Source organism: Stylophora pistillata, chromosome 6, assembly GCF_964205215.1.
Source record: "Stylophora pistillata chromosome 6, jaStyPist1.2, whole genome shotgun sequence".
NCBI lineage: Eukaryota > Metazoa > Cnidaria > Anthozoa > Scleractinia > Pocilloporidae > Stylophora > Stylophora pistillata.
The window spans coordinates 7,960,075-7,982,482 of NC_142524.1; the positions used below are offsets into that span (position 1 = coordinate 7,960,075).

At 38.0% G+C, this 22,408-nt stretch overlaps 1 protein-coding gene and 1 long non-coding RNA gene across 7 annotated transcripts in view; both read left to right on the forward strand.

The window, feature by feature from the left end:
- Window positions 1–5,165: 5,165 nt before the first annotated feature.
- Window positions 5,166–14,741, forward strand: LOC111341508 (lysocardiolipin acyltransferase 1). Of its 2 annotated transcripts, XM_022948589.2 has the most exons (4): window positions 5,166–7,705; window positions 7,892–7,901; window positions 9,606–9,794; window positions 11,195–14,741. In XM_022948589.2, exons 1-4 carry the CDS (start codon window positions 7,535–7,537, stop codon window positions 11,938–11,940), a joined length of 1,116 nt encoding a protein of 371 aa, XP_022804324.1. In that variant the 5' UTR covers window positions 5,166–7,534; the 3' UTR covers window positions 11,941–14,741. The 2 variants fall into 2 exon arrangements, with proteins under 2 accessions (XP_022804324.1, XP_022804461.1); XM_022948726.2 differs by lacking the exons at window positions 5,166–7,705; window positions 7,892–7,901 and adding an exon at window positions 7,914–8,142.
- A 5,329-nt stretch (window positions 14,742–20,070) lies between these two features.
- LOC111324673 (uncharacterized) overlaps window positions 20,071–22,408 on the forward strand; it is a 48,898-nt gene continuing 46,560 nt past the window's right edge. For all 5 annotated transcript variants that reach the window (XR_015988887.1, XR_015988888.1, XR_015988880.1 and 2 more), the window contains exons 1-2: window positions 20,071–20,186; window positions 21,236–21,338. This is a non-coding gene — a long non-coding RNA (uncharacterized LOC111324673). The remainder of the gene's footprint in view (window positions 20,187–21,235; window positions 21,339–22,408) is intronic.

The following is a 22,408-nucleotide window of genomic DNA, read 5'->3' on the forward strand; positions in this document are numbered from 1 at the left end:
CCACCTCTTCTAATACTAATCCCCTTTTATACCAACTCCTCGTTAGAAAGTACTCGCCATTACCAAATCGCCGTCGTAAAGAATCCAATTTTTAGATCCCAAACGAAAGAAAATGCACCAAATGAAAAAAAACATTATCATTGAAATTTGACATTTTTGTGTAAATTCTTTTTCAGAGTTCTTTCCCTTTTTCTTACTTGCTCTAGAAAAATAGCTCAGTAATAGCTGCTAAAATTTCGAGATATCTGTTTTCTATTCATATGGAAAACGTTATCATATTTATTGGGAGTCTAGGGCAACTACTCGCCAACAAGCGTTCGGTGCTATTCACACGAGAGAGATTTATCCAGTGAGAGGCGTCACTCGCCCTTTTAACTACTGGGGCCTGACATAGCCGGACCTAAGTAACCAAGGCAGCCTGCCTCGTCGGAATATTCATTGGGGAAACCTTGAGTTTGGTTTGAGAGCCTGGAAACAGGTCGACTCGGGTGATTTGTTGCGTTTATCTTCTTGCATCTTGTCAATGTTGAGATGGCACTTAGTTATATTAAGAACTGTGTTTTTTTTAACCTAATTCTGTGAGGTGGAACAGACAAAATATCAGTGAAAGCTTAAACGGCGCTCTTAAAAGCTACTGAAGGTTGACTATTCTACGTTTTCTGAGTTGAAAGAGTGTTAATGAGTGAACAAAATGCTTCTTTTTGCACCAATAGCGTCAAGACCACTCCTAAGAGTTGCTTGAAATGTGTTTCCTCCCAAGCTGGTTAAAAAAATTAAAAATACAATATTTTGTAATTTAAGAAATCATCTAAACATGAATATTCTCATTTTAAAGTTGGCAGCAATCCATATGAATATTCAGTGCATTTATTAAAAAGTCAAAGAGGAAGTACTTGATCAGTGGTGGAGAAGTGGGTCGCGTACGTCACAATGGAAACAATATTTTTAATGATTTTCGGTCTCTCTTTTTTTTCTTAATTTTCTTTTTTAATGCTTTCCCATAAAGATATCATCAGACCGGTAAAGTGCTCTGTTTGTAATAATTAGAAATGTCACTCTTTAAAGCTTAAATGGTTTTCCAAACGATATTGAAATTTTGTCTGGTCATTAATTTTCAGCAATAACTCGCTTGCTTGGTTATATCAAACCGGAAATAGAACTGTTAACTCGCTTGCTTAGTTATATCAAACCGGAAACAGAACTGTTACAATACGGCTCAGGTCGCGCATGATGTCACGTTTTTAAAGGGACACGGTCACGGTCTGCGTATGCTCTTGTAGCCGATCGAAACTTGAAAAAGTCATCCTGACTTTTTCAAGTTGCATTCACAAATTCAAAATGGTGTCTAGCGGAGGATCCGGACATGGCGGTAAACGCATTAACTCAGGGCGGAAACGAAAGGTTGAAGACAGAAGGGAATACAAGAAAGCGTGGCTGAGGAACCATAAGCGTATTTATGTGGAAGAAAAAACATTTAAGTTGTGGCTGCATGCAAAATTTGATGCAGGTCGAGTCATTCAGCGACAGCGATTTTACTGATAGGAAAATAAAATAATGCCAGATATCACAGACATTTGTAGCATTTGCGAGGCAGATCGATGTTTATTCTACTACACATTATAATTGGAATACAGGTAAGCCTCAGGCGAACTCTATGGCTTTCATAAATATAGGCAGACTACGACTGCTCGTTCGAATCCTGAAGAAAGGGAATACACAAATTATTTCGTATGCTTTTTGGACATTCGAGCCACAAAAGAAGTGAATGTTTACAACTTTACATGCGTGTATTCAACTTTATATACATACCCTGTTTCTGCAAGGTTTATTGCTGGAAAGAGTACGATATAACCCCAGACATTAATTATGTATTCCACTTCTTTGTCTTTCACGACAAAACTTTAAAAACAAAGTCTACTAGTCTGAATGCATAAGTAATGTATGGGGTTATATGGTACTCTTGCCCTATTTTCTTTGCGTTTCGTCGTACAAGCACTTTTACATTTACAAAAGATCACCGAAGGTTCCTCAGTAAAAGAAATTCACTTTCATGAGCATTTGCTTTGGATAAACTTGATTTAAATGCAAAATATATGCAGAATTCTCCAACTCACTGATATTTCCATAATGGCCGTCGAGCGTGACAAGTCTCGGAGAGAGTGTATGCTACTGCGCATGTCAACCCGTGACAGTATCCCTTTAATTTCATTCGCCCGTCGAAGCCACTAATTATTGAAATCAGTTGCTTTTGTAACACTGCCGGTGCTGATTGAATAGAAACTCTGCACTGGTTTACATCTCCCCTGACGCTAGCGGGAGTAGCGACCATGGCAACAGTTCACCGGTTAAGGGGCTTCCTTTTCGTTTGCTTTCTTTACTACACTTGTTTAATCGGCACAATCGTTGTCATGGGTCCGACTTTAATTCTTCTGTGTTTACAGCCAAGGTGGTTTCGCTGGGTTGATGACAATCTCATTGCAGTGTGGCTAGTTCTTCCCCCGGTAAGCGCTTACCATAATATCGTTCACGATTTTTTTTTTTTTACCTTCCTACTTTCTTTCTTTTCAATGCTATTATTTAATCATTGTTTTGTTTTGGATATTTTTTGGAGTTGTGTGCAATCAAACGAGACAATTTTCGGTGGTTCGTCGAAACTTGCATCCGCCATTGCTTTGTTTTGGTTAAACTTGTAGTTTCACTTTCTATGGATTTCGACCAAAATATTTTGAATTATTCTTCTTTCTCCATTTCATGTAACTGGTTCTTGTGTGGAATCACGCAGGCGTTACTGGGTGAGTTGACCTAATAATCATTTTTAAGTAGCTATTCAGCTGTCTTCCAGCCATCGCGGTACAAAATTTTTATTCCAGGGCGAACGACTTTCTACATAAATGTTTCGCTGTATTTTTCTCAGAACGGCTGTATATTATGCGGAAGCGACAGTCCGAAATAACTGTCGTGAGTTACAGCCATTTACAACAGCTTGATCGAAGTTCGTAGGTCATGGTGAAAAAAAATCCATAATAGTACATACTTAAGCAATCTTCCTTGTCACCAGAAGATCGCTATTGCCTAAAAACTTATATTGGGTGAAACCTTTTACGAAACAGCTGTAGAGCTTAAGGGCATAAGCTAATGCTCTTGTGATTGCCTCGAAACGATTTACATATCACACATATATATCTCTGAGTTAGCGTTGCTGTCTATTTTTCTTTCTTCTTCAGTGGAAAAAAAAAGGCCATAAGAATGAAGTGTTAGCCAAATATTTATTTACAGTAAGTCTAAGTTAAATTGGTATTTGTCCTAGACATCATCCGCAGTTAGATTGAGCCATACCACGAGTAAAAATTTACATATCAAATGCAGTATTATTATTATTCAACTACGCTTCGTAGAGTACAAATAACGCCATAGACGAGTACAAATGTCACGCGGTATTTGTACTGTAGAGTACCGGTTAAACAGGTTTTCTCGCATCGCGCAAGCGAAGAATTGAAGTTACGAAAAAAAAAAGGCGGACAATTTGAATCCTATTTCTGACGACGAAGAGTCAGAATGGCTGGCAAATATACATCCAAGTTTATTAGATCAATCGAACGAAGAAAAACAGCTAGACGACCTGGAAATTTCTTCATTTATTGAAGAAAAAAGAAACAGCAACACGACAACGCGCCAATTCCGTTCCGCTTTGCATACTTCTGTCACGCACTCCCCGTAAATAAATATCCGCGAAATTCGCCCGCACTGAAATGATAGTTTGGCGTGTTGGATAATAAATAACTTATTAGACGTTTTGTTGTGTAGTATCGCTGAGTATTTTTACTCGTTATTTGTATTAGGCGGACAATTTGAATCCTATTTCTGACGACGAAGAGTCAGAATGGCTGGCAAATATACATCCAAGTTTATTAGATCAATCGAACGAAGAAAAACAGCTAGACGACCTGGAAATTTCTTCATTTATTGAAGAAAAAAGAAACAGCAACACGACAACGCGCCAATTCCGTTCCGCTTTGCATACTTCTGTCACGCACTCCCCGTAAATAAATATCCGCGAAATTCGCCCGCACTGAAATGATAGTTTGGCGTGTTGGATAATAAATAACTTATTAGACGTTTTGTTGTGTAGTATCGCTGAGTATTTTTACTCGTTATTTGTATTTTGACTCGCCCTACAGGCTCGTCAAAATACGGCACAACTCATAAAAATACTCAGCGATACTATACAACAAAACGTCTGATAAGATATCTATACGACCCCCAGGGTATCCCTTCAGTCTTCTTTGTGTTTATATGCTGGTTCAAAGTTTAGATTGTCTTTTACTTTGACAAAGGCAATTTGCATCGTTATTTAAACCTTCAGTGTAAGTTCTTCATCTAAATCATATATTTTTACCGCTGAAAACAAGAAGGTATGGTAGAAAAGAAATGGAAAAGAAGATAATTTTTTGGACGTTGGACGCTGATATAAAAAATATCTGTGCGTGATCGATAAAACAATAAAGTATTTAACTAATAAGTAATAAGAACATTTTAGGAACTTCAACGAGGAAATCAAGCCATGCAAACGAAATGAGTGAAACTGATGGTTTGACTCGTTTTGTTTGATGAAAGAGAGCCTTTCAATCTTTACGTTGAACTGAAAGACTTTCAGGCAAACTGAATGCGCTGAATCAGTGAATGTGTTCAAGAACTGCTTACGGTGACAATTACATAATAACTTTTGTTGTTGTTGCTTAACGGTATGCGACCTGGTAAAACTCTTTGTCGAATAATCTTGTCCGCAATTAATAGTCTTTTTTGTAGTCATATAATTCAGTAGCGGAGTGTTGTGGACACCGTTCCAAAGGGTCTCGAGGTAAGTTTATGTTTCGAGCCGTCCCGCGATCCCGAAGGATCTCGACATTAGTTTACTTTAGTTTAGTTTTTGGTGTTTTCGTTCGACCAGTTTGTGATATGTTATAGGTTTATTTATGAGCTCTCGTGAGATAACTGCTGATTCTCTGAATCTTCTAAAATCATACACCACTTTCATAAATGGCTGCCGGATTGATATTCTTTTGCTTAAATTCAAATTAGCCTCACTAGCGTCGCTTGAGATAATGTATTCTTTTGAATTTTAAACTGGAGAACGAGGCCAGAAAGGCTAATTTAAAGTTAAACAAAAGAATATCAATCCGGCAGCCATTTATGAAAGTGTTCAATTAACGAATATTTCGCGCCCCACATTAAATTGTAAAAATTATGCCATGCATTCCTGAACAATTCGTACCCTAGATTATAAGGGTGGAGGCCTTAACTGATTGTGTGACACTTACGTGACCAAATGAACCTTGAATGGATATGCGAAGGGCAGTCAATTAGGACCTGTTTAGTTTTCTTTGTTTATTGTTTATTTATTTGTTTATTGTTTATTTATTATTATTTCTTTGGTTATGTATACGTGTAATTTTTAGTGTTCTAAGCGTGGGAAGAAACGTTATTTAATTACTTGTGTTGACAGAGAACATTAAGACAGGAGTATGTCTGACGTCCTCATGCCTAAGGGTGTAACCAGCTTTTCGACTTGTTGTAGACCTGTTCCCTAATAAGGAAGTTAAATTTTTGTACCAGGAGTCATAATTATCGCAATGTTTACTTCATTTCTTCAAGACCCATTAGTGGTCTGTTTCACGACTTTTATCGATCCACTGTCCTGTGAAAACTTAACTACAGCCGTTCGAGAACAATATGTACATATTCAAAACAATAAAATAGCCGGAAATTCATCACGCAAAACAAAATAGTTCACGAATCACGTTTAATTTAGCTCTTCATTCACGGGTCACGTTTAAATTAGCTCTTCATTCACGGGTCACGTCTAAATTAGCTCTTCATTCACGGGTCACGTTTAAATTAAAATTTGTTCTCGTGGACATGAAAGGATCTTACCAAAAAAAAAAAAAAAAAAAAAGTGTAGGGGGCCCTCATATTATAAAAGTCAAGCGAACCCACGAGCCCTCCAGGCTGACTACGTCACTTCGCGCCGATGTTTTGTCGGATTCTTCGAGCTATTTGCGCGTTATCTTTGCGAGAGTGGCAAAGAAGAGGGGGAGAGATCCTAATTCCTTTTCGCGCACGATTTCTAAAAAAAGTCACGCGTCACGTGTACTTTAAACATTCATTTGCGCTTCACATAAACTGGAAAAGGGTAAACTATGCCCTTACGGTAAATTCACGCGCCACTCATCGTGTCACGTGTTAAGTATATATCATATCCACCCTCCAGATATCCTTCGTCAGTGAGTAGTTAGACAGTACGCCTAGATTAATGCATTCGAAAGTTCTTCCAGTTTTTGAGTCGATGTAGAAAGAACACGAGATAGCCATTAGTAACGCGTCAATCTGAACTTGAAAAGTCAACATTTCCTGCTGTTCAGGGATTCCTTCCAGAAAACCCTCCAAGCAGGAACATGAACCTACCAAAAGCTCGGAGCCTCTGCCTGCGTGTAGTGTTAGGACCTAGAACGAATACTGGCTGCAACTCTCCCAACAGCTTTTCGACCTTTATCTTCGCGATCCCAAAATAAATATTCATATTCTCCATACTGTTATCTCTACATTTTCGGTGGTACTAACAATTAGGAACTTCTTCAATTAATGTTCATTTGCTATACTCTCGCGACCTTTGCATCTGTTTCAAGGGTGATATTGTAAGGAGAAATTAGAAGCCGCCCACTCTAAGGTAATAAAGGGTAGGTAAAGCCTGCTTACGAGCCAAATGGCCCATCGGGCCAGCGCTTAACTCCGTTTTCCGTAGCAGTGAAGCGACTTGGAATATTTCCACTTCCCCCTGGATGGAATGCCAGTCCATCGCAAGGTTACCCCCAGCATTAAATTCGCCGGTACCCATTTATTCTACTTTCCTGGATGAAGTGAGGCACGGTGAGAGCGAAGTGTCTTGCCCAAGAATACAACACGTTGTCCTTGGCCAGGGCTCGAACCCAGACCACCCGATCTGGAGTCGAGCGTATGAGCCTTGAGGCCGCCGCACCTCACAAGGTAGTGAAGGGTTAAATTAATTCATTTTGTAATCAGCCTCATCCAACATGGTTTCAAGACTGATTTATCGACAAAAAATAGCCCAATATACTAAAATAAACGGACGGATCGTCTTCGAGAGTGACAGAGAGTGGTTCTTAGTAAAGCAGTTATTTTTATTATTAGTTATCCTTTTTTGTCGCAGGCTTCCCTTGGTATTCCGGAAGAAATGAAATAAAAAGCGAACACTCACACAAACAGATGCAAAAACTGAGGACAAACACAGATAGAACTGTAAACGGGCAATTATTTTGTCTACCTCGTTTTTCAGCACAAACATGATGCTTCTTGGTTACCCACAACTCCCTGTAAGCTTTTCAATAGAGCCCACGCACCTCATAAGCCAGCCGCAGTCTGTATCGCCGCACGCTTATAGTTGATCGTGTCACGCTTTCTCGCATCAATAGCTTTTCGCTTTCTCTAAACAGTGTTTTCAACGTAAAGGATTTTCAAAATGCTTAGAAACTTCGTTGGAGGGTTAATCTACAATTTTACCCTTTTTTTTTGTTCATTTTTTGGCTCTGTGTTTATCATGGGGCCGACAATTCCGCTGTTATGGCTGCGGCCGCAGTGGTTTCGATGGGCAAATGATCGATCGTGTTCGTTGTGGCTGATCTTACCGCCGGTGAGGAAAATTTGAAAGCAGTTTTAAAAATTCTGAAGCCTACATGCATTTTTTTTCATTAAGTTTTTGGGATTCTGAAAATTTTCTTTGTCTCTTTTATGAATAACGAATTTGCTGTTTTGTTTTTGTGATCGCAACCCTCCTCAACTTCCTTCGATCTTCAACATCGTGTTTGTGCGTTGAAAGGCTCTTCTTGGTGAGTGTTTTCGCTCAGATGCCAACGTTAATTAAATAGATAATGGTTCCAGGAAGATATCTTGTCTAGATATCACTAGAAATAAGTATCATTATTGAATAACTCATGGTTACATTAAATAATTCATGACAACACGGTTTATTTTACACTATTGTTGTACCTTTTTTAAGGGAGGGGGGTTTATCCTTTGTGTTATTTCAGGAGATGATCAAGTTACGAAAGAAAACAATTTTATCGATAAGTATGTCATAAACTTAGATAAGATTTCTATCTGACCCCACACTTCACTATGCATACAGTTATTTGATAACAACAAAACAATTTTGAAATCGGGTCTAATGATTTGTTGTTGAACATTTCTAGGTTATAAGGACATTTTTTCGACTAATCTCTTGATATGTTAGAGTCAGAATTTCAAGAAAAAAAATTATGAAGGGCAGTGTCATGAGAAGATGGCCCAATTTCTTTATTTTAAAATTCAGCGAATGAGACATCACCAAGTGACTGCAGGAAACCAAACTTCTCACGTAGTCCACAGATCTCCATGCTTAGTATATTTCTTAGCACTAGTTTTTAAAAGACTGAATGTGGACCATTCAGTACACACTGCTATGTCACCAAAAAAGACTCACCAAATACCACAACATAACAACTTATTAGAGACCTTAAGCAGTCAGGCAACACTAGGGAAGATGTTGATTAAAAAATGAATTGAAAATGGCTGTATGTGTTTATGGCCTTTTTTGGCACATCCTTGTTGTCATTGCTGTGGTGATTTCGGGTTGCTTAAAGTCTCTATTAAAACTTGCTGCAGTGTAAAGCCAAAACTAGCAGAATTAATAATTTGCTCTTTGTTTACTGATCAGTTAATGCTGTTAAGTCAGTCAACATTATATTAAGATGAATCAAGTACCACTGGAAAGGCATTTTGGCTTGAGAATAAACAGTGCCTCCTGCAGTATGGTGACTGCACCAATGTGGCATCTGACACTGAAACTTCTTGCTTGGAATTGTATCATCAGTCTTTCTTTTGACTTGTTTTTAACTTAACTCACAATTCCTTTTTGTGCTGGAGAAAAGTATGCCTGGTCTTGAGTCACAGTCGCAACTCAAAAAAGTGATGAACTGTGGAACATGCAGGTTCCAATTTATAGTCCAAATTAATGAACTACTGATATTCATTTTTCTCACAATGTTGAGTCACTCTAAATAACACTTGTAGTTTGCAACACTGAATTGCTTCCCAGCTGGTTTTGTCAGACAACTGAAGTGGTTTCAAACCTGAATATGTTTTGTGATAGATAAGGAAACATTGATGTTTCTCACCCCTCTTTTTTGCTCTCAATTTGACACAGTTTTGACATAATTTTTATTCTCTGTAGAAAACATGTTGAACATAAAATTTTCTCAAACTAATATCACAAGAAAGTAAACAGCAGGAAATGTACTGTCCAAAGTTTTTGTTAGTTTTGACTTTTCCCATGATCAATTGATGTCTCCTCACAACTGACTGATATAATATATTTTTTTTTTATGTAAATACCAAAATATCATTGAATTTGAAATGAAAATCAATTTTCCATAAATTGATGTTCTTTGTGATTGTTTCAACTTATCTACAGCCATACTTGACCCATTTTAATTTCAAGAAGAATAAAATGCAAGTTTGATGACTGATGATTATTTTCCTCCCTCAATGCACAGAGATGATGTTTGGAGTCAAGGTTATAGTCACTGGGGACAAGCCTCCAAAAAGTGAGAATTCTGTTATCATCATGAACCACAGATGCCGTCTTGATTGGATGTTCTTTTGGAGCTACATGGCACGATATGGGGAGTTGAAGCACGAGAAGATAATAATGAAACATGAACTCAAACATATTCCTGGTCCCGGTGAGTGTTTTCGTTGTTTTCTTACAAGTTACAGGGTTCAAGGATCAACCCTTTTTTTTTTTTTTTGAATTTGCCTCTTGGGGACCCAAAATCCTGAAATGGTTGTGTGGAATAAAAATTTGTTTGCCAGTGAAGGACTCTTTGTTCACCATTACATGATTTACCATATTGCTGACCCCTCTGCTTGGGAGCAGTATGGCTAGCATTTGTTTTTAAAGGTTCAGAGAACATCTTGAGCCTCATACTAGGGCCATTTACCCTTTACAATGTAACTCCCATGAGTGACCAAGACAGAATTTCTCCTCACAATATCAAATACAATAGCAAGGAGACAGGTGATGAGAAAAAAGAAAGAGATCAGTTAGGAGATTATTAGTTGATCCAATACCAATTTCTTTAAACTAACTCCTTAAGAATTGTATGGCAGTCAGTAAAGAGAATTGCTAACAAGATCTTGAGTGTGAAAGTGTGGATGGTGTCTTTTTGTTGAGAAGTTTTCCAATCTTGGCATGCAAGTTTTGAATTGGTTGCAATCATTTCTATGTACTTTAATTGAAAATTCTCCAACAAAGAATTGATTCTCCAAGGTGGACTGCAGTTTTAGCAGTTGTAGGAAAAAAAACCTGAAAAAATTCAGGCTTCAACATATTTTGTTTATTTATTTGTCAAAAAAGGTATCTACTTTATTTAAGAGAAATTACTTCCAGTTTTCTAGCAGACTGTTTTATAATTCTTTTTTGGTCAAGAAAGTACTCTTTAAGTGACAGTGTCAATGTTACAAATATTGCCAATTTGCAGAGTGATGCTAGTAAAATTATTTCGGGAAAGGTGATTATGCAAACAGCTAAGGAGACACTTCAGTTTTGCCAAGCTGGGAAATTCTGGTGTACGGCAAAATTGCCAGATATAAAACTATTTATTAAGTAACACATAAGACTAAAATGCATAAAGCACCCATCAGAATCAAGATTCCATTTGTAAATATATGGTAAATAAACTTACATAAACTTTGAATTAGATCCCCTTGTAACCCTTTACATCCTGACATCAGTATGCATATTCTCCATACTGTTCTCTACACATTTCCTACGGTACTGACAAGGAGAATTTATTCACCGATCAAGAGCTTGTGTTGGTGATCATTTACTTTATTCTCATGACCTAACTGTTTGACTCAGCAGCGATAGTGTATGGAGAAATAAAAAGCCAGTTACTTTTAGGAGTTATAGGGTTAACTGAGGTTTCAATAACATTTTTTTCTATAAATGGCTGCTGATGGTGTAATGGGTGGCAGAACTATAAGGCAAAATCTGAACACAAGAAGCTGCTGGCAGGCTACACTGCTTGTAACTGGCTTTTATTAAAACCCCTGTTTTAAAGAATTTTGTTCTCATTCTCAGGTTGGGCCATGCAGAATGCCCTTTACATTTTCTTGTGTCGCCGTTGGGAAAAGGATGAGAGCTACCTTAATTCAGTCCTCAGTTACTTTGTCAACTCCTCAGATAGTTTGCAGCTGCTCTTGTTTCCTGAGGGTACCAACTTTGAGGAGGCAAGCAAACAGAAGAGTGATTCCTTTGCATCAAAAAATAATCTTCCCTTTTACAACTATGTTCTACACCCACGTGTTCGTGGTTTCACGTACTGCATTGAGAAACTCCGCCAGGGAAATCTAGATGCTATTCTTGATGTCACAGTTGGCTATTCTGATAATTATTGTTTTGAAGAAGTTGATCTACTGAAAGGAAACGTACCAAGTGAAATTCATTTTCACATTCAGCGATATTCTAATGATACACTTCCACAAGATACACAAGGTCTTGAAGAATGGTGTTGTAAACAGTGGAAGGAAAAGGAGGAGAGACTGAAAAAATTTTACACCCAGGAGAAACATTTTGGCCCTCCTTCTGAAATAGCAAGTGAACAGCAGAGTGAGGTTCAGTTAGCCGTGAGTCATTTGTTTAAAAAAGGGCTTCTCTTCTGGCTTGTGTTCACAATCTGTTCATCAGTGCTTATGTACACGTCTGCAATGGTTAGATGGTATGTTTTAATTATTGGAATTGTATACTTAGTACTTTCCCTTTTGGGGGGAACAGACAAAATATTTCTACAGCTGATGCGGAAGTCAACGGATACCAAGACAAAGTAAGGAGCGATGGTGAACAGAGTCATGTTCAGTCCTTGGCTGAAATATAATGGCACTGACTCTGGTTGTTATTCAAGTAAAGTTGATTTTCAGACTTGGCAAGTTTGATGTATTTAACATTTTACTCCCAAGTGCTTTACATCAATTTTTTGTACTGTATATCATATACATAAACTCTTTTACAATTTGAGCTGTTTCTCTAAGAGTATGGTGTAAAATCAAAGTAACATAACTTTTCTTTAGTTGAAATGTTACTTTCTTGTTACAACCTTAAAGATTGAAGGTGCATTGAGTTTGCAAAGGAAATTTCATAACAGTGGTCACCGGTGGGTGTGGAATTATTTTAACTGGTAATTGGTCATGTACAGGTAATTGTGTTTCATACAAATTATTGATCAAATTGGCAGTAAACCCATGTAGAATATTGCAATAACCTTGCCTGTAAGCAAGCTCTTGATTACAGGCAGGAATTAATTGTGTAGAAAGACGTACTAAGAAACTTCAACAATGCAATAAACTGGCATTGATTGATAAAAGATTTTAACCCCTTTTTCCCTAATATCTGCAGGCGTATTATCCATATGCCTATTTATACATTTCCAAGGGTGCCGCCAAGGAGAATTTGTTTAAAAATCAGGAGTTTCTTTAGTTGGTGATCATTTCCTTTTTTTCTCATTACCTTAATGTGAGATTCTGAGGTGATATTGTTAGGAGAAATTAGATGCTGGTCATTCTTAGACATCAAATGGTTAAGGAAGGCTGTAGTAGACTTCATTCTTTTAAACTCCACGCATTACTGTGGCCTTTTTAAGTTTGTTTTATCTTGTGCAAAAGAGTTATTAATTTTAAAATTCTAGAAAATCATCCTTGCTCATGAAAAGAACTTTATTCCAAATGAGGGATGAGATGGGGTTTTGATTCAGAGCTTTTGTTGAACAAAACTGACCAAAGCTGCCAAAACTCTCAACACATGGCCCCTTTAAGCATCAGTATCTGTTAAGTGATGTTGATGTCATTGAAAATTTACTGAAACAGTACAAAAACACAATGGATTGCATAGTGCGATCATCTAGTTGATTGTAGCCCAGCGAAGGACAGTTGTCAGTAAGAGCGACTGACATCATCAGGGTCACATCACTTACTTGACGAAAGTGAGCAGAGCCCTCTTATTGCAGAATGTCTATTAAATACTGTCAAAGATGTTAATTCTCCAAACAAGAATTTTAATTCATCTGTCTTTGGAGATACATAACACTTTTTTTTAATTACTGTAATTAGGTAGAGTTAAAAATTACTTGACTCAGCTGCAGGTTCAGCATGATTCAGTGGGTAGCTCTAGGAAAGGGAATTTTTTTTTATCTAATTAATTGTGTATCTACAGGCGTCCCAAGTTCACATCTCCAGCAAAAGTGAAGGATTATTTCATGAATGCGTCACGCGGTGTGTGATGCGGTGTTAAGTTACGCAAGCAACCGTTGAGAATTTGAATGTGTTATAAGAAGTAGTATGGGGAATAAAATATGGTCCTTTTAAAACACTAAATATTCTGAAATATAAATATTTTACACGTTCTATTAATAAATTAAAACTTACTCGTTCCTTGTGTTTCCGTTGTGTCTTTTTGGCGGTTACTGTCATTTTGGGCTTGCTTTTCCATCACAGGAAAAACAGTGATAGCAAAGCAGCCCAAAACGACGGAAATCACCAAAAAACACAACGGAAACGCAAGGAATGAGTAAGTTTTATTTTAATAGAACATGTAAAATATTCATATTTCGGAATATTTAGTGTTTTAAATGGACCATATTTTATTCCCCATACTATTCCTTATAAGGCATTCAAATTATCAACAGTTGCTCACATAACTTAACACAGTGTCACACAACTTGTGACACATTCATGAAATAATCCTACGCTTTTGCTTGAGACGTGGGCTTGGGAGGCCTGTGGTGTATCAAGGTCAGGAAACTCAGTAAACCAACAAATGAGAGTGTTGGGGGTGTATGTAAATCATATTAAATTGAAGGACAACAAGGCATAGTGTGATAAAATGTAGCAGCATGGACCTCTCATGAAAGCAGACATGATTATTTATTCCTGTATGTGCATGCAAATCAGTTTGCTTTTGCCTGGCTTTTAGTGAAAACTCTGGCTATTGTTGTCGATCATGATCTCAAGGCTAGAGAGGCTAGAGAGGCTAGCTGATGTGATGATAAAAAAAGAAAGAGGTCTGTTGAGGAGCTTTTCTTGGGCCAATATTTGTGGCTCAATCTGGCTGCTCTTATTTTCAACAACTGTTTTTGTTTTGTTAAATTTTGTGGTGGTAATGACTGGTTGCGCGAGGGAGGACGGAGTTAAAAATCAATCACTTGGGTTAGGCTGCTCATATAATGGAGAATTGTACTTCAGGGAACCAATTTTTATCTTAGTCATTGAAATGTATCCATCAAACTTTACATTCAGCCATGTACTAAGATTCCTAGTAGTAACTTGACCTTTCAAAGTGAGGACAGTCATTGTTTCAAAAATTCTTTTAATTAAATAATTATGATGTTTAACAGGTGGGAGGTTTCTATGGGAAAAACTGTGCCCCAGGTCTTGAGTATGGCTGAGGCTTAAGGCCCTATATTGCACTTAACCAAGGGACTATACTGATAAATAATTTATAAATATTTTTCCTTCTTTCTGCAACAGTTTCAGTTTGCTGCGAATAGAGCACAAAAAATTATGGACCTTAGTATGTATTGTAAGATTTAAGATGCTTGTGAAAGAATAAATTTCTTTTTAGTCTGCTCTCTTTAAAAGTAGCAAGCATTCATTTCCTTCCATGTAGATTTTGATTTTAAAAGATCTGTTGATGAGACATATGAAGTGAAACTTCAAGAGTTCAGCTTTCTGAGCATTATTAGCCACCCCACAGAAAAAACCTATTTTTCTATTTGAAAAAAGTGAGAGACCTAGACAAATCAAGGCAGAGTACAAGCTCAATCAACCCATGTTGTCTTAGATGTACAAAAGAAGTTATGTTATTTAATCTGATAACATCACATATATAATGATTAAATTTGTTTTACTGTTTTCTACCACTGAGGCACCTGAAATCCGTCCAACTTCCCCCCCTCGTATTTGTGAAAACTGATTGAAATCAAGTTGATTTTGTGCTTTGCCGTAGCCTTGAAGGTTTAAACTATGAACCGTCCAAACCATACATGCATACATACATACATGCATATTTTTTTTGGTAATGCAGGTTACAGAATACGCAAGACTGAAGTCCTGATGTGGTCCTGCCTATTTACTATCTATCTAAGTTAAATAATAATAGTAATAATACAAATGTAAAAATATAAAACTATAAACTACAATTTAAGATAAGATTATTAAAGAAATTCCTCACTCCTATTTCTTATCATGGAAGATTCCTTATTATAGCTTATGGAATTAATTAAGTCCTTGCTAGATGTAAGCGGAATAATTGACTGGATAGTGGACTTTCTGTCCTGTCGCCGACAGCGTGTTAAACTTAGTCAGGACTGTTACTCGGAGTGGGGGGCCATCCCATCAGGGGTCCCACAGGGCACAAAACTTGGCCCCTGGTTATTTACTATTATGATAAACGACCTCATCATCCCGGGTACAGACATGTGGAAATATGTCGATGACTCCACTATTTCTGAAACAGTCATGAAGTCTGAGGTCAGCAAAGTCCAACAAGCGGTTGACGAACTCGCGACGCAAGCTTCTGCTGACAAGTTCCAATTAAATGAAACCAAGTGCAAGGAACTGCGCATAACATTCAGTCACTCTAGAAAGAACTTTGATCCAATTAAGGTTAATGATCAGGACTTAGAGTGTGTAGAGCAAGCAAAGATCTTAGGTTTGCAGATATCTTGCGATCTCACGTGGAATAATCACGTATCCGAAGTTGTAAAGAAAGTAAACAAGCGCCTGTATTTTTTGCGTCAGCTTAAGCGTGCACGGGTCAAGTCGGAGGAACTTTTGCTTTTCTATTTGACTTGTATTAGGCCTGTCACTGAATATGCATGCCCTGTTTATCATCATAGCCTCCCGCAATACCTTTCAGTAGATCTTGAGAGATGTCAAAGGCGAGCTTTACGTATTATCTATCCAGATTGTTCGTACAATGAGGCGCTTCTTTTGACTGGTCTAGTTCCCTTACACAACCGCCGCGAGTTCTTATGTGATAAGCTTTTTAATTCCATCCTGTCTAATCCCTCGCACAAGCTCTATAGCTTACTACCTCCCAAGAATGAGTGCGAAGTCAATTTAAGGAGTCAGCACTCTTTTACTACACGGCGCCTCCACACCATTCGTACTCGAAATAGTTTTATCCATCACTATGTCCATAAAGCAATGATGTAATATTGTTTTTCTCTTAATTATATATTTTTGTCTTTTTAATTAGTTCTTCTTAGCCATGTATTTTTTTGTAGTATATATTTTATTGTAAATCAAACGTAATTCAGCCTGTGGCTGCAAGGTTTTTGATAATAAACTATCTATCTAAAACATTCTAAGCTAGATTTTATCAAATCAGGAAGTAAATTCCACGCAATGGCAGCTCTATACTTAAAAGTCAGCCTGCCAATTTCTGTTTTAGGACTTAGAAATTCAATATTCATTGATTTCCTCAGGCAGTGAGATGATTGTTTTAACATTACTAGATCATTTAAAACATTGGCATTGCATCTATGGTAGGATTTATACGCTTCTACTAACAGTCTCTTAGTATAGTATAAAGATAAATTGTTCCAGCCTTTCAATTTATTTAATTGATCAGCATTCGAATTCCTTGAAAGTTTAAAAATAAGTTTAGAAGCTCGTATATGAGCACGCTCAAGATCATCCATTAGTGCAGGTGAGCAGGAACACCATACTACTATTCCGTATAAGATACTTGGAAGTACAGTCCTAAAATAAATGGTCTGTAGAATGGATGATGGCAAGAATTTAATACTTCTGAGGACTGCTATTTTCTTATTAAAAGATTTTAACAGATTTTTAGTGTGTTCTTGCCAAGAAAGATTACTGTCTATAGTTACTCCTAGACATTTACTTGATGATTTAAATGCAATAAATTTTTCACCATATCTCAAAGGCAACAATGGACCGATGAATCTTTGTTTAGATAATAATAAGGGTTCTGACTTAGTTTCATGAGCAATCAATCTGTTAGCACCATGCCAACTAAGAACTTGATCCAGTATAACTTGCATGGCCTTAATTATAATATATATTATCACTTACTGTAAATATGGTAGTATCATCAGCAAACATATAAAGTTCTCCTGAGGTTACAAATTCAGGAAAGTCATTGACATAAAACAGTTTGGGTCCTAAGATTGACCCTTGTGGTGCTCCAAACATGATAGAGCTAATGTCTGATTTCACTTCATTAACTTGAACAAATTGGTTACGATTTAGCAGGTAGCTTCCCATCCAAGATAGTAAATTTCTTGATATACCAACAGCTTTCAACTTTTGTAATAGGATGGTATGGTTCAGCGAGTCAAAGGCCTTTCTGAAGTCAATAAACAGTACACCAATTTTAAGATTATTATCTAGGGCCCACTTCCAAGTGTCAGTAAGATGAAGAAGGAGACCCTCTGTAGAATGATTTTTGTGAAAGCCCCATTGATTGTCTCTAAGCAGGTTCTGAGTTTCAATGTGAATGTCTATGCGTGAGAGTTTCCAGTTTGTTAGAAAAACTGCATCATCTATACTTTTCTTAAAAACTGGCTTCAGGCTATGGATAGAAGATTCCCCAAGGAGTTTAAGGTCCTTGGGTGAAACTAGGTCCGGTCCAGTAGCTTTATTCGGATTTGATGATTTTTCAATTTTCGTCTTCACTAGCTCCCAATTTAACTCTGTCACATCTTGTAGGAGTGACTCTTGTTACATAAGATGTTAAGGTGTTTGGATCAAGAGGTTCAAAATTCTTTGTAAGTTCTGTACTGATATTAATAATCTCATTAATGTAAGAAGCTTTTTCTAGCAACGAAGAAGTTCTTTATCTATTTATTTATTGACTTATTTACATATTTTGGGGCGAGTGCAAGGTATTTTGATGGCAAGTTGCCTGCGTTGTTTTCGCGCCTATTGTTCCCGCCACTCAGTGACATACGGGTTTAACACGCTGTCTGATTGGTTATTTTTTTTAAGACTTGTGGCCCTGTGGTTGGTTACAATTTGCTGCAGCCGCGGATGGAGAGAAGGTAACGTGTGTAAGAGTGTTTGTGCTTTGCAGAAACTGTACAATGGCTCAATTGCCAACTTATTTTAAGGAGGCTGGATATAGTTTCTTTGGCACGCGCAAACTGGGTTGTAATTTACCCGGGACTTTTAAAAGTTGCAAAAAAAAAATACACAAACAAACAAACATGGCCGCCGCGCTTAGGCCAGAATCATACTTTCATCTGCCTAGTAGACTATGTTTTACGCCTCTAGGTAGGGTGCCTACACTTTCTTCTAACTTTATTAGTAGTATGTTTCAAAAAACGGAAAGCTACAACACTCTCAAGCGACCAAAATACGCGTGAATCCGGCCGCAAACTGGATCGCGATCGTCGGAGCTATTTTCCCAAATCGTGGCTGGTTTCTGGAACACTAAATAGGTGCTACCTACATGCAATATCAGCAGCTACGCTTATCGTGTAAACAAGTCACTGTCAAAACTGTGAATGGTGAGAGAACTTTGTTCAAAGAGAATGTTCCAGTACACTCCTGAGCGAATGTCTTCAATCTTTTACCACTTTCCTTTCGAGCAGTACGCATTTCACACCGTTTTAATTGGCCATAATTCTTCTGTGTTCGACACTCCTACACTCCGACGATGTGCTGGAAATTCAAATAAAGAAACATCGTCGAAGAAAGTGTTTTTCGCCGATAGCCTTACACTCATCAAAACACTCGCTAAAGGTGTAACGCTCTTCTCAATCCTGACGGAAAAACATGTATAAGCAATCTCCCTTATGCGTATCAAGCTGTTTTTTTAAAGATTTCACAGCACATGATGCTTTGGAAGATGTACGTGCCCTCTATTGTGTCCTCTTTCAATCCCCGTTGCAGCTAACAAGTGCTGACATTGTAAACAACAGCATGTGAAATCCGCCTCCTTCGCTTTCGTAGACATGGACTTTCTTGACGGACGCCACGTGTAAACTTTCAAAGACAAGCTCTATTCACAGGGCGATAACGGGCTCCTCGTCAAAGAAAACATCATTCAGAAAATTGCAGAAAGCGGTCTGTGTTACGATGACTTAAAAGATCTTTACAACAACGGTGGCAAGGAAGTACTGGTCTCCATTCTTAGCAAATCGCCAACCACATCGCGTCGATCAGCTCCAAGAGGAACAAAACATCCCGACACTTTGCACAAAATAATCCAGCACTTTGAAGGCAAATAGAGCAGCAGCCATTTCCAGGCGCAATCCACCCAGAAGGTAAACCTCTCTTAGCAAAATAAAGCTCTTTAGAAGAGCGCGAAGGACGTTTGGCGAAGAAGACGTTCAAAACCTTGTGGCGTCCGTGGCAAGTGTCGTGACGTGACACAAATGTTGCGCATGCGCAATTGCCCATCTTGTCGAGTCGAAATTTTCGGAAATTTGAAACTTTAGACTTACGTATTTCCGTTTCCGCTCGGTGAGTTTTTTATTTTTATTTTTTGCACGTTAACTTTGAACGGCTCTGTGCGTGTTTTACAAAAATTCGAAAAAATTCTGTCAGAGGGAAAAAATGTTAACGATGAATTCTAAAAAAGGCCTCTTTTCCTTAAACTTTCAGACAGAATTTTTTTAAACTTAACAGTCAAGTAGACCAAGGCAGTCAAAGGACGCATGCAAAATCTAAAATAAATTCACCGTCCAGTTTTTAAGAAAATTCAAGTCAAGTCTAATATTGGACCCAGCATTGCAAGCCAGCAACGTTGCCATGGCAACGAATTTTTCAATTTATTTACAACAAACTGATTCTTCAATAATATCTTTATTTCAGGGGAAAATGTGATCGCGATTCGTTAAAGCTAAGCTTCGTAATTTTAGTTTAAATATCTTGCATCAGAAAAGTGAAAAACTATATCCAGCCTCCTTAAATTTCTTTTTCCTTGACTCAGTGTTCACGTTACTTTGTATGTTCGTGTTCCTTTGTAGCCGTCTCGTTTAGCTGGTGAGAGGATATTGCAGATTGAATGAACAGTTTTCCCAGGAATTCGACAGGGAACGGAAGGATAAGTAAAATCTGTTGCTTTTCTTTTTATATCATGTCGTTTGAAGTTTAGTGATATTAATTGCAGGTTGGTCATATCTTATGCTAAAGGGAACAGAACTGTCAACAAGAGCCAATGACCGATAAAATCCCTGGCTTGTTTTCAATTTTCACTGAATTTTACCATAAGTGCTGACGGAAAATCGTACAATTATTAAATACCATAAAAGAAATTTGCATAGCAACCGTTTCCCATTTTTAAATGGAATTAATAGGAATAGGTTTAAGTGTGTGAATCGATTCCTCTTTCAGAATTTGCTCGAAGGTTTCTGCGCACTTTGTCGAAATTTGTTAGGTTGCTCAAATATAGAGGTCGTTACTCAATTGTCCAAGTGTTACAAACTTAGTGCCAGGAGTTGTTCCAATTTCCAAAGCAATGGAGTGACTTTGTCCTCACTCCCCCCCCCCCCCCCCTTCCTGGATAATCCATCACAAGTTATCCTTAGTATTTTGTCGGGTCTTCCTATTAGAGTGCTAGTACACATTTGTTCTCCTAGTTGGAGAGTGGGGGGGGGGGGGGGGGGAGTAAAAGTAGGTGTCTGGTCCCAGGACAGACAACCCCATAACTTTGCCAGGGCTCTTACTTGATCAGCACAGTCCCAACAGCTCCTCTCTCCTAATAATAACGGTGATGATGATAAGCTAAGGATGATAATGATATCAATAGCAATAATAGGATGGTAATGCGAACTCTAAGAGCGAGTCTCGCTGGAAAAAAGGGAGTACAGACAAGGCTGAAGTATCAAACGTCTCCCACGCCCTTTACTCACGGTGCTTGCACCACTGGCACTCAACATCTTAATCTTCCAGCTCGCACGGGGGACTCAACTAGGACAGAGGAGCTGGTTATGGTCAACGATGCGAAGTTCAGCGCGCTCGCATAAGGCCACTGTTTTCCCCACATCGTTCATAAGGTCTACTCTTAAATTAATTGAAAGAATTTGCAGGCTCACCCAATCATCGTGTCTCAAGTTCCCTATATGGATAGTTGACCACGTGCTCCTTATACTTGCAGATAGAAGCCTCTCTGGCGGCATCAGGTTAACCAAAGCATCTTAGAGCGGATATCGGCTGAAGTAAGCTGGCCGTAGCATGTTTCAAAGTTGATATTTTCACAGGTATGGGGCTTGCCTGCTTACTAATATAATTTCTACCAGAGTGGTAATTTTTGTCCTTGGATATTTTTAAGCATCGTTGAGTCTTGACCTTAAGTGAATTGGCTTCAGACATATTCCGCTATAACAACCGAACAAAGGCTTTGCAAACTGCGTGAAATTTTTTTTAGTCAAAATATGAAAAACTATGCAAAATAAGAGCAGTTGTGGCAGAGTATTCATAGTTAGATGCACAGGTTGATGACCTTTCAACATTTTCCTTCTTTCAACACACAATTGTTAAATTTCAATTAGAAAGCAGCGAATGTGCAGTCATACGTTAGACACTTCATATGTGTTAAGGCGGGTTTTTCAACCGAACTCTTTACGCCTAACGAGACTGTAACCAATGGTAGATCTTTCTAAACAAATTTATGAGAAATTCTCGTAGAAGAAATTCTGGTGGTTCCTAAAATTATTTCCATTAAAAATTTTTTCCATGGGTAAGTGGCATGTTAACAGTCTGTTACTTGGCAAAATCAGCTGTTTGTCCCATATCGCCATGCTAGGAATCAGAAGTATAGCTACTGATGTCTGGCAAAACCAAACCTTGCACGTAATGTAAGGTGAGCTTCCAATGAGGTTTTCAGGTCTCGGGCAGGTCTTCAAGAGAGGGTATGTGGGATGACCGGGTCAGCCTACATTCCCTCTCTTCCGCCCTATTCCTGATTCTCTCCGCTTTCAAATGAGTTGAAAGCATTTCACACAAATTACGACTTCACAGATAATTGATTCTAAAGAAAAGTCAAGAATTAATCTCCCTCCAAGCTGTCCTTTTAATATCAATTCAAATATTCCGTGTTCACGTTGACGCCTCATTCCTGAACAGGACTCTCAATGTCATCTTAGCCCTCAAAGAGTGGGAAGTAACTCTTTGAGAGCCCCAGTCCTTCGATCTATGCGATATTTTCCCCGATTTTTCTAAGTCTTTGACCACAAAAACAAAACAAAAAAAAAAATGAAGCAGGAAGATTAGGTTTATCCTCTGACTCACAGAAGTAATAAAGATTTATTTTCTCCCTGCAACTATGATA

Coding starts and splice junctions, on each gene's coding strand:
- LOC111341508 (XM_022948589.2), top strand. CDS start 7,535: ATGCTTAGAAACTTCGTTGGAGGGTTAATCTACAATTTTACCCTTTTT. Junction 9,795..11,194: donor CAAACATATTCCTGGTCCCG/GTGAGTGTTTTC, acceptor TCTCATTCTCAG/GTTGGGCCATGCAGAATGCC.